General features: G+C 34.9%; 1 protein-coding gene across 1 annotated transcript in view; it reads left to right on the top strand.

Moving 5' to 3' along the window:
- The window catches only part of EFCAB5 (EF-hand calcium binding domain 5), a 98,765-nt gene that overhangs the window by 39,970 nt on the left and 45,384 nt on the right, over positions 1–13,411 (top strand). The window contains 1 exon segment of the mRNA XM_055090305.1: positions 1,026–1,093. Within this exon segment, the coding sequence (XP_054946280.1) occupies positions 1,026–1,093 (68 nt within the window).

The raw sequence follows: 13,411 nt of genomic DNA, 5'->3' as shown, positions 1-13,411 counted from the left end.
AATGGAATATCACTCAGCCATAAAAAGGAACAAAATTGGGTCACTTGTAGAGACGTGGATGGATCTAGAGACTGTCATACAGAGTGAAGTAAGTCAGAAAGAGAAAAACAAATATTGTATATTAACACATATATGTGGAACCTAGAAAAATGGTACAGATGAACCAATTTCCAGGGCAGAAATTGTGACACAGATGTAGAGAACAAATGTATGGACACCAAGGGGGGAAGGGGCGGGGGTTCGGGTGGTGGTGTGATGAACTGGGAGATTGGGATTGACATGTATACACTAATATGTATAAAATGAATAAGTAATAAGAACCTGCTGTATAAAAAAAATAAATAAAATTCAAAAATTAAAAAAAAAAAAATCTTTTTATGTACCAGCCCATAATAGGCAGGAAGAGTTACTCTTAGAAGTAGGAGAGGAAACCAGTGTATTAATTCTTTTATCATGAGCTTTCATACAATTTATGTGTCCTAGTAAGGTCAATAAGGATCATCTAATTGTCATATCAAATGGAGGTTTAAAAAAGTCTTTATTTCAACTTTTGCTGTTTATATTTTTATATTATTTGAATCTTTTACCAAAAGAATATATTCGTATATTATTTATTTAATTTTTAAAATATTAAAGACAAAATTAAGTATTTAAGAGGAAAGTTTGTGGAAGTGTTGTGTTTTAGGACCTTCTAGCATAAATGCTAGCATAAACCAACACAGATATTTTTGCAGTCTTTTATACTATTGATGTGCCTATTTATTTCTGCTTTATCTTGACATGGTCATTAAAAATGTAGGCATGTTCTTTTTAGTGTTTGAGTTGCTTAGTTAAATAGAAGCCAGGAAAAATAATAATTTTGTAGTATTTGGAATGTTACCCAACTATATATCATTTACTCTATTATAAATATTGATGGACATTAAGAATTTTATGTTCTTTTGGAGTACTATAATATGAATATAAAATATGAATGTATCACAGCCAAACTAACTATCAAATAACCTTTGTTCCATAATTAAAAGCATGCTGCCAACAATTGGATATTGCTGACTCAATGGAACCAAGACTGAACAAAATGGAATTTATAGAAGTAAGTTACATTATTCATTATTTGAATCAAATTACTTTGCCAGTTTCAGTTGTCTTTTGGTGGATGTCACACATACATTAACTTAAATGAAAGCATAAAAACTTATTTTATCGATTCTAAGATGTACACTTTAAAATATTTTAACCCCTCTGAAGTTAGGTTACATCTTATAATCAAAGGCATGTTGCAACTTCTTTCAGTCAGTGGTAATCATGATGTGTGTGAAAAACTTCCACTGACACCTTCGGGTAGGGCCAAGAAAAACCAGCTTCTTATACTCAGTGAAATCTGGTTCTACAAATAATAATGAGGTTTCAAACTTACAAAGCATTTCCTATGGGCCAGGTGCTGTCCAAAGCTATCCATATATTAACTCAGGTAATCTCAGCAATCCTTATTCCTACTTTTATAGATGAAGACACTAAGGTACAGAAAAGGTAAGTAACTTGTACAAGGTCTCACCATTAGTGGAGCTAGGGAAATTTGTATTCAGGCAGTTTGGCTTAGAAGTCTACATAAAGTTACACCTGAGAAAGTTTGATTCTACTGTAGTGGAATAAGCAAAAGAAGCAATTTAATAGTACCAGGGTCCGAAGTCTTCTATAGCCTGCTTTTATATTTTTTTCATGTCTCTCCTCTAATTCCCCTTGTTTTTCTCTGAGTCCCAGAGCCAAGGTAACTTTCTCCTCCTCTCTTATACCCTGGCTCCATGGAAGGTGATGACTGTGCACTATATACAATTTCAAGGTTCTGTATGAAGGATTTCTGGAATCCTTGAAATGATTATCATAGAGATAAGTATTTGTCAATCCTGTCTCAATTATGTTCTGTTTTCTTATATTCTGTATTTGTCTATTTGGCATCCATTAGTCACAGGGCCAAACTAATGGCCAAAGTTGTTTATATGTCCTCTGTGGTCCAGAGCACATACTCTGAACCACCTCCTTATTTAAATCTCACTCACCAAACCAATATTTCCCCTGCACTAAATCAACCCAGGGCCAGATACCAGATAACTAGGGACTGCCCCTGTACCCCAAGGCCTGCTGAGATTATTCAAACTAGCCAATCCTAAACTGTTTACTCTGCCCTGCCTTGCCTTTCCTGAGGAAACCCCAATAACGGCTCTGGCCTAGGCTTTCCACTTACTCCTGCTTTTGCCTCCAGACCCAAACCTGGTGCTCCCTCTGTGGCTTTGCATGGCATGATATGCTCCCTTCTCTTGGAAACTGTAAATAATAAAAAAAATCTTCTATCAATGACATTAGCTTCCCCATGCCAACACTCAGCCATCTCCATAAATTATTGGATTGGCCAAAAAGTTCTTTCGAGTTTTTCCATAACCCAAATGAACTTTTTGGCCAACCCAATAAAATCTTGTGAGTGCAAATGAGAAAAGTTACTCAAAGAAAAATATGCAAAAGAATAAACTATAGTATTAAAATGGTTTAGAAGAAGTCAAGGCTTTATCACTTTAATGTAGTAATAAATGTAACTTAAATTTCTTTGCAAGACACTGATTCTAGATGCTACTTGACTTTTTGTCTTATACTAGTTTCCCTAAAATGGGGCAATTTAGAAAATTTTCTTATTTTTTAAAATATAAAAGTAATACTATATGAATTTTATGATATGTGAATTATATCTCAGTAAGAAAGTAATATTCAGTTTAGAAAATTAAAAATAAAAAGTATAAAGAAGAAAAAAAATTTAATCCATAATTCATTTTAATGGAAACATTATAATTATTGTCATTTATTTAATCATTTATTTATTGTTGGACATTTCTCATTATTCACTATAAATATGATAGGATTAATATCTGCATATAAACTTTCGTTTACAGCTTGATATGGACTGAATTATGCCCCCTGCAAATTCACATGTTGAATTCCTAACCTTCGCAATGTGATTTTTTTTTTAGGAGATAGGGCTAACAGAGGTAATTAAGGTTAAATGAAGTCATAAAGGTGGAGTTTGAATCTGATAGGATTGATGACCTTATAAGAAGAGAAAGAGAGAGACCTCTCTCTCTTTCTACATGCATGCACTAAGGAAAGGCCATGTGAAGACATAGCAAGAAGGCAGCCATTTGAAACCCAAGAAGAGAGCCTTCACCAGCCGCCAACCCTGTTGGCACCTTGATTTTGGACTTATCAGCCTGCAGAGCTGTGAGTAAATAAATTTCTGCTGTTTAAGCCACCCAGTCTATGGTATTTTGTCATGGCAGCCCAAGCTAAGACACAGTAATTTCCTTAGAATAGATTCCCAGAAAGAATTACTAGGTCAAAGAATAAACATTGGAAGGATTGGGGTATCTGTTGTCAAACTGTGCTTTTTGATTATACTGATTTGTTCTCCCATTAGCAATATGTGAGAGCTTTCAAAGCACCATATTCTCACCAATAGTGGGCATTATTGCGTATAAGAAACCTCTGCAATTTAATGGCATTTTGTTTTTTAACTTTTATCCTTTTGATTACTAATGAGGTTAAACATTTTTCTGTGCAATTAAAATTTTTTTCTTCGGTGAATTATCTGTTCACATCCTTTGCCCATCTTACCTATTGATGTTTATTTTTTCTTATGGAATTGTAAATGCTCTTTATGTACTAAAGACATTACCATTTATGACTGTAAATTGCATATATTTTTCAAGTTTTTCCAATTGTTTAAAAATTTTTAATGTGTTTTCTAACTTCTAAAAATTTTTTTTATGTAAATAAATCTATTGATTTTTTGAGGTCTTTTCCATTGCTCCTGTGCTTAGAGGTTTCGCTCCTTCCCATGATCAGCTAAATATTCACCCATTTTTTCTAGCTCTTTTTGCTCTGTAAAATTAATTTGAAAATTATTTTGATAAATAATGAAGTGAGAATCTGACTTCATTTTCCCATAAAATGACTAGCCAAACATACCTATCACTCTACTTATTACATAAACCTTTCTTTTACAAGTAGCTGATTTTCCAAATGAAATTTCTTCTACATCATTACTTTTCTTTCCAATGGAAAAAAGTAGAGTATTTTACAAAATTTGAATGACTGAAATTTTTTAGTGCCCATGTAAATGCAGTTTTGCCAGAAAGAAGAGGATTCTCTGTGACCAACATGGACCGTTTTCCTGTTGGTATCAGATAAATAAAAATCAGATGGATGGAAAAGAGGCTTTCTTTTTACTTTAACAAATTCAGTTGCAAAAACAGATCACAATTTTCAGTAAAAATATTTTCAATTTTTCCCATATAAATTAGAAGTGGTGAGAAAATTTTAGTTCCATGTGGTCTCTTGTTACCTTGCCTGCTATTGACAAAGCTGTCACCCTTTCATTGTCTTTTCATATTTCTTGGGAAAGCCAATTTAATTTGCCAGACTGAAATGAAAAGATAAATCATGGTACGACTTCTTATCCTTGTTTGACTGAGAATAAATTTATTCCAGAGACCCTGTTTTAACCGTAAATTGCTGAAATAACATCATCAAAGTAAATTTTTTTAATTAAGAGAACTATTTTTAGAGTAATATAAAAATGAACTACAAGTTCTTCCCAATTGCAGAGAGAGAAGTCTTCTCTAGCAATGTCATGTTAAAATATAACTTCTCCCATTCTTCTACGTGATTGGAGACCTCTTTTTAAAAAATCCAAACCATTGTTATTTCCCCAATTCTAAGATGAACAGTTTTCTTTTTGCACTTCTGAAAGCAAGATGCATCTTACAGGTGATGGATATGTCTGTGATCTTGGTGATGATGATTTCACGGGTATATACTTATTCCCAAACTCATTGAATTGTATACATTAAATATGTACAGCGTTTTACATGTTAATCATACCTCAATAAAGTGATTTTTTTAAAAGATGCATCTTACATTCAATGTGTACATTAGTGAAATAATATTTTTTTCTCTCTTCTCCAACCCCTAAAATCTGTTTTTTTTTTTTTTTCCCAAAATCTGTTCTTAAATCAATAGTCTTTTATGATTGGTGATTTTCGATAATTGAAAAAAATGCTATATGCACTTTATAAGCAAATCACCTAATATAAGATGACAAGAAAGATGAAATTAAGAGAATTTTTAAAGGAATATCAAATTAATGAAAACAAGTAATCAAATAAAACTGAGCAAATTTCAAGATTAAAAATCATTTCATGGAACCAAGACTTTTTTATATTTGCAAATGTTAAAATTTTATATTTGTAAAATTTAAAGTTAATAAAGACAGTTGGATACTCTTAAGCTTTATGGGTTTCAGAACATTTTAATAGAATATATAAAAGAAACATATATTACAACGATAAAGATAAATGAATAAAAATTCACAATAGGGGCTTCCCTGGTGGCGCAGTGGTTGAGAGTCCGCCTGCCAATGCAGGGGACACGGGTTCGTGCCCCGGTCCGGGAAGATCCCACGTGCTGCGGAGTGGCTGGGCCGGTGAGCCATGGCCGCTGAGCCTGCGCATCCGGAGCCTGTGCTCTGCAATGGGAGAGGCCACAACAGTGAGAGGCCCGCGTACCGCAAAAAAAAAATAAAATAAATAAAAATTCACAATAATTGTGGAGATATTAAAACTTTTTTTGGAAATACCTTTATTGAGATAATACATATACTATATTTATTTCCTATGGCTGCTATAAAAAATTATTACAAATTTGGTGGCTTAAAAAAAGCAAAAATTTGTTCTCTCACAGCTCTGGAGGCCAGAAACCCAAAATCATTATCACTGAGCCAAAATTAAGGTGTCAGCAGGGCTGCACTCACTCTGGAGGGTCTAATGGAGAATTTCCTCTTCCAGCTTATGGTAGCTCCTTGCATTTCTTGACTTGTGGCTACATCACCAGTCTCTGCCTCTGTGGTCACATTGCCTTTTCCTCTTTTTCTGAAAAATCTCACTCTTATAAGGATACATGTGATTGCATTTAGAGGCCATCCAAATAATCCAGGATAATCTCCTCATCCCAAATAACTTAATCAGGACCACAAAGACTTTTTTCCCATATAAGGTAATATTTACAGGTTCCAGGGATTGGGACCTGATTTCTTTAAGGGCTATTATTTAGCCTCCTGCACATACCTTATAATTCACTTATTTAAAGTATATAATTTAATGGTTTTTCGTATTTTTACAGAGTTGTAACCATTAAAACAATCCATTTTAGAACATCTTCATCACCCCAAAAAGAAACCCTATACCCATTAAGCTAGTCATTTTCCATTTCCCTCTAAACCTCCAGCCCTAGGCAACCACTGATCTCTTTTCTGTCTCTTACAGCTTTGCCTATTCTGGAAATTTCATATGAATGGATTCATGTGATGTGTGGTGTTTTGTTACTGGTTTCTTTCACTAAGCATAATATTGTCAAGTTGTAACATGTTTCAATACTTCATTTCCTTTCATTGCTGAATAATATTCCTTTATATGGACATACCACATTTTATTTATCCATCCATCAGTTGAGCTGTTTTTACTTTTTGATTATGGTATAATAAATAACACTGCTACAAACATTTGTGTATATGTTTTTGTGTGAACATGTGTCTCAGTTCTCTTAGGTATACTGTATACCTAGGAGTGGAATTGCTGGTTCATATGATAACTATATGTTTACCCTTTTAAGGAACTGCCAGACTGCTTTCCACAGTGGCTGTACCATTTTACATTCCCACAGTGAATGAGGGTTCTAGTTGCTCCACATCCTTGTCAACACTGGTTACTCTCTGTTTTTTGGTTTTGTTTCATTGTTTTGTTTTTTTAATTAAAGCCATCCTTGTGGGCATGAAATGGTAGCTCACTGCGGTTTTGAAATGGATTTCTCTGATGGCTAAAATGATACTGAGCATCTTTTCATGTGCTTATGGGCCACTTGCATATCTTTTTGGAGAAATGTCTACTTACATCCTTTGACCATTTTTTAATTGGGTTATTTGTCTTTTTATTATTGGGTTATAAGAGTTCTTTATTCTAGATATAATCCCTGGTCAAATCTATATTCACAAATATTTTCTCCTATTCTGTGGGTTATTTTTCACTTTCTCGATGATGTCCTTCAAAGCAGAGAAGTTTTTTTTGTTGTTGTTGTTGTTTTTAACTCGGCTTGCAGGATACTAGTTCCCTGACCAGGGATCAAACCCGCCCCCTTGGCAGTGAAAGGGCAGAGTCCTCACCACTGGATGGCCAGGGAATTCCCAAAAGTGTTAGTTTTGATGAAGTCCAATTTGTCAGTTTGTTGTTGTTGTTGTTGTTGCTTTTGCTTTTCGTGTCATATCTAAGAAACTATTGCCTAATTCAAGGTCATAAAGATAGGCTCCTAAGTTTTAGAGTTTTAACTCTTACATATATGTCTATTTAAATATCTGATCCTTTGAGTTCATTTTTGTATGTGGCATGAAGTAGCAAAACTTTTTTTAAAGTATTTGATAAGTCAAAAGGCAAAAAATAAATAAGGATATAAAGAACCTATTATTTTATCAATAAGACATTATATAAGTACATATAGAACTTCAATTCCTACAGTGACCCTGATCCAGTTTTCATGGAATATTGATCAAAATTTATCATAAATAGACCACCAAGAAAACTTTATAAGTTTCAAAAACTAGAAATGTGACATGTTATATTCTCTTATCGTTATGTAATAAAACTGGAAAATAAACAAATTTTAAAATTATGTAAGCCCAATTATTTGAAAATTTAAAAATACTCTATTTAGTAATTCTTAGGTCAAAATCTTACATCTGACTTTATGCAATGCTACTAAGTGTTTACTCAGATGAGAAATTGTAATCTTTTTAAACATTTTTTAAAATTTTTATGGCTGCGTCGGGTCTTAGTTGTGGCATGTGGGATCTTCAGTGAAGCATGCGGGATCTTTCGTTGCGGCAGGCAGGCTCTTCGTTGCGGTGTGCAGTCTTCTCTCTAGTTGTGGCATGAGGGTCTTCTCTTCTCTAGTTGTGGTGCATGGACACCAGAGCGCATGGGCTGTGTAGTTTGTGGCACGTGGGCTCTCTAGTTGAGCCGCACGAGTTCAGTAGTTGTGGCGTGCAGGCTTAGTTGCCCTGCAGCATGTGGGATCTTAGTTCCCCGACCAGGGATCAAACCCACATCCCCTGCATTGGAAGGTGGATTATTTACCACTGGACCACCAGGGAAGTCCCCCCAAATTGTAGTCTTTAAAAAATGCAGTGGGGTGAAGAATTTTTAAAACACAGATAAATATAAAAATAGAATAACAATGTATATATTCCCATAACCTAGAATTAATTCTTGTTAACACCATGGAATATTTTTCTAAGGAAAAATTATTTGGCTTTGTAAAAATTATCATGACCAAAAAAAGAATTCAAACAACTCATAAAAGCACAAAGATGGGGATTTTAAAATTATCATAAATTTCTTACCCAGAAATAACCATTGTTACCCTTAGGTGAACATCATTTAAAACAGCTTTATATTTTATGTCTCAGTAGATAGAGGGATATATAGCAATGTAGATGATCATAAATTCTGTTAAAATTTTTAATTACTTTAAATAAAAAATTTTAATTGTACTTGATTCCAACAGAAGAAAGAGAAACTGAAGTAAAAGTAAGGGAATTATTGAAATTGAACATATCTTCACAAAAATTATTCTCAAATCATTCCAAGAAAAGACAATATGATAAAAATCAGAAAAGCTTGCAGTCATTTTTTTTAAATCACATATTTCAATTGTAGAAATAACAGTTGACACCCCACTATAAAAGATGAAGGTGTTTAATATTTCCTCATGTGTTCCTATCTTTTTTCTTGTTATGTCTCCCAAGTTTAGTTATTTTATAATTTTTATTTTATCCAGATTTATATCATTTACCTTCTCTTCTGTAACTATAGTTCCCATAATTGATTAATCTTAGTCTAATATTTAACCGGGTTTGAGGTTCACTTCCTGTTCTTTTACAGTGGCTTTGCTATTCCGGAGTTACTTATTTTGATTCATCTCTTAATTAGCTAAATTTATTGTGAAGTTTTTTCAGGAATGTCTCAAGGGTGCTATATTTTCTGACTTCTTTTATGTTGAAAATGCCTGCATATTGCCTCTAAAGCTATATGTTGGATGGGTATACTGTATTTGGGTCACATTTTCTTTTCACCTCAAAACATTATGGACATTGCTCAATTATTTTCTGGTATTGAATGTTGTGAACTCTGTCAGTTTTACTTTTCTCCCTTCATTCGTTTTAATTAATTCAACAAATATGTACATATACCTAATACATATATACATACACACATATCATATATGAATACACATATGTATATATCATATATGAATACATATATGATATATCCATATATGAATACATATATGGATATATCCATATATGATATTTATCTATTTGTGTGCATATGTATATATATAAGTAAACCCATACAATTAAAGGAGAAAGTGGGTAAGGGTGATATATATACATACTTAATACAAACTCATTAGCATTCTACATAATAACTTTGTAGATGTATATATCTATATATATGTATGTGTGTATATATATATGTGTATATAAATAAATTTTTGTTTTAATGAGTGGTTTGGGCTATTAATAATTGTTTTTCTGACATTTCCCAACTTCTCTTCCTGAAATGCAAACAGCATATCTTCAGGTACTTTCATTAGAGCGAAGAGCTGTTATGTCAACAGAAACCAAGAAAGTATTTCTTGTATAGAAATATTTATTGAAAATGTTTAATGATCTGATCAATAAATAATTGAGACATGACATCTGACATAGAAGTAGTGTTGAGAACACTTGGACTTTTTAAAATTTATTTTTTATGAGGTAACATTGGTTTATACGGTTCACGTGTACAACACAGATGGAATACTTTTTTTTTTTTTTTTGCGGTACGCGGGCCTCTCACTGTTGTGGCCTCTCCCATTGCGGAGCACAGGCTCTGGACGCGCAGGCTCAGCGGCCATGGCTCATGGGCCCAGCCGCTCCGCGGCATGTGGCATCTTCCCGGACCGAGGCACGAACCCGTGTCCCCTGCATCGGCAGGCAGACTCTCAACCACTGCGCCACCAGGGAAGCCCGGAATACTTGCTTTTAAAGAGATGTGCTTTAAGGTTATTTTGTCAGCACTCCCCGAAACTGGAAGAAAATAAAATTATAAATGTTGGGTTTAAAGTCACGCTATTACACACAGGTGCCACCCAGTGGAGATACTATGCCATGCAGTTGCCCTCTAATTGTTTTAATGAGCAGTGTAATTAGCATTCAGGTTGGAGCATGTTTGGAGAAAGTGGAGTCACTGAGTAATAATCAATATAGAGGAAAAGACAAATGGAGAGATTGAATGGTCACAGATACTTCCACATGCACATCATTTTCCTAGCATGTCTGTTTTTTGGTGTTTAAATGAATAGATGATGATCTTTTTGTTGACTTTTACCTCTCTCTCTTTTCATCTGTTTTATTCCAGTAAATGAAGATCTAGAGTAACTATTTTAGAATATTTACTTCTAGTCTCTTAGTTATTAAGTATATACTGTTTATTCTCTGTGCTAGGAAAGATGTCAAAATTAGAGTTGTACTTCTTACCCTTAAGGACCAAATAATGCATTACTGCATTTTTGTATGGGAGTGTGCCTATGGCTATATGCAGTGTGCCTATGGCTATATGCATTTATGTCCGTGTGTGTGTGTGTGTGTGTGTGTGTGTGTGTGTAGATGCATGCATACGTACACTGGATAAAACCAGAGTAGGATACAGGGAATGGAAGGATCAAAATATAAGCAAATTAAGGACAGACACCACAAAAAGACAATTAGAAAGCAATGAACAGGTGTAAAACATTATGAATTATATTATTATATTATTATATTGCTGAGGGATGCATAGTAAAAGAAAATGAGACTTCAGTGGACCAGGTTTGATGTAGGAAACTCATCTGGTGTTCATGAGTTTTAAATTTCTTCCACTTGGCATGTATCTCCACCTTGTATCTCCTTACTTTATGCTTAATGTTCTTAAACATTAAGAACAATGCTTTAAACATTTATATATGGACAGGAACAATTTTAAATGTAAAATGTGCTAGTTTATTTAGATTGTTTTGATTATAAGCTAAATATTTAGACACATAAGAAATATGTTTTGGGAGAGTGTCAGGCTTGTTTTAAATTCTCAGAACACTCTGGTTCCCAAAAGACAACTCCTTCTAGGAGACAAAACTTACCATTTGTATCATTTTAATGCTGGGGCTGAGTTGTTCAAGTAGATATTGTGTTCTCTATACAAGTTTGAAAAGGAACAGAAGTCTTAACCCTTAGATTTCAGTGGGCTCCCATTAGCAAAACTAATTGCATTGTCTTGTGTTCAGGCTAGGAGTAAGCAGGTGCTGATAGGCAACTCCTTCCTGAAGTTCCCAGATTTCAATCTTACAAAAGATCTACCCTTTCATTTCCCTATCTGAGTGGTTAATTTGTTTATCAACAGAAGAAAAAAAACCATTTCAAGTCTATTTGCTTTATCTGAACATCACTAATGTGTTTATAGAAAATGTAGTTAACTTTTTAGGTAGGAGCGTTCTTTTTTAATTTCCTGGACTTTTTGAACTCCATGAATTCCCTTTGTTTTGGTGAAGAATTTCCTAATAATCTGTTTCAAGAGAAGTCTGAGAGATAAGTATGTCTAAATTTTTCTTGGTACATTTTAAGGCAAATTACCTTGAGTTGTCAAAAAGTGCCCATAATTTTTTTTGATAATAGTCCCACAAATGGCTGTATGCCCCTCTCCAAAAAAAGTTTCTGTAGGTTGATTGGTTGTTTGGAACTTGAAACCCATTTTCCAAATAGAAGTAATATTTTATATAGTGGCCAGGGTCCTTGTTTTCAAAGTTCCTGAAATGGAGTTCTTAATAATCATTAAGTAACTATTTCTGTGGGGGAAAGTGCTACCTGAAGAAGAGGGCATCACCATGCACTACCAGGGAAAGGAACTTCCTTATTTCTAATCCATTGGTGATGACTATATACAAGACCTTTAGTATGACAAGGTTCATGGAGTAAAGGGTAAGGATGGCCTCAGGTAGAAGAGAGCCTCCGAAGACCCCACAGTGAGGAGCTGAAGGAGGCTGTCCTCTTATCAATGCAGATCATCCTTTCCCACCTCTGGGGGTCCAGAGATTGACACACTTCTATTTCTACTGATACTAGCAATCGGCCCTTGACTGATGGATGTTCTTTCCCTGATGCAGTTTCACAGTTAGTCCCCTAAACCAGGGGTCCCCAACCCCCAGGCCGCACAGCAGGAGGTGAGCGGCTGGCGAGCCAGCGAAGCTTCATCGCCCCTCCACATCGCTTGTATTACCACCTGAACCAGCCTCCCCCCAACCCCCCGCCATGTAAATATTGTCTTCCACAAAACCGGTCCCTGGTGCCAAAAAGGTTGGGGACCGCTGCAACTGTTGCCTCAAAGTAATTCAAAGTATAGATTTCTCAGACAAGAGTGAATCCTTTTAAAGAACTATTCCCGAGGGGTATGTGGCCTACTTATCAGTTCTGCTCACTCTAGGCACCAGCATCTTGACTCAGATTGTCATTTGTGTTCACCATTCCCAGTTATTTGTAACAAACGTTTAGGTGTTCTTTATCTTGTAATTATCTAAATACAACAGAAGGATCAAGAATGGGTCACTGCATACCACAGAATAATAACTCTCTATATAGTTTGCTTTATGTTTGTCCCAGTGGATTGGAGATGAAAAGATGCCACAGACACAACAGCTGCAAAGTTTCATTTACAGATACTTACAGAGAAAGTTTGTTATATAAAGCAGGATACAACACAGCATGCTTCCAGAGGATCCCTAGAGTTCCCCACAGGGATTAGACTATTGGCATGAATCAGAGTAGAGGGTTTCAAACCATCCTGGTTTGCCTGGGACTGAGGGGTTTCTCAGTATATGGGACTTTCAGTGCTTAACCAGGAAAGTTCCAGGCAAAGTGAAGCAGTTGGTCACCCTAGTTGAGGAGTTTACTTTGCTTTTCTTTGTCCTTATCTCCCACCTGATCATTGTGGAAACTCTGGCCACGTATCTACCTGCTCACCAAGGACAAGTGAAAACAACCCAACACCTTCCTGTTTACTGTGGAACTGGCTAAGGTTGAGGGTCAGTTTCCCAGCAGCATCCTTCAGTAGACATAGGCTTCAAGCAATCTGAGGTCTACACCTGAATTATAAAATGGGCTTAAGAATAATTATATACAAAACTGCAGTTTACTATACAGTGGGATTCAGATGTTAAGTTTTGATTCTGCCACAGTGAGGAACAAGTA

The sequence above is a fragment of the Physeter macrocephalus genome, chromosome 14 (assembly GCF_002837175.3).
Source record: "Physeter macrocephalus isolate SW-GA chromosome 14, ASM283717v5, whole genome shotgun sequence".
NCBI classification, from domain to species: Eukaryota; Metazoa; Chordata; class Mammalia; order Artiodactyla; family Physeteridae; genus Physeter; species Physeter macrocephalus.
The sequence above is the reverse complement of the archived record's forward strand: the minus strand, read 5'-3'. Positions and strand labels throughout refer to the sequence as shown.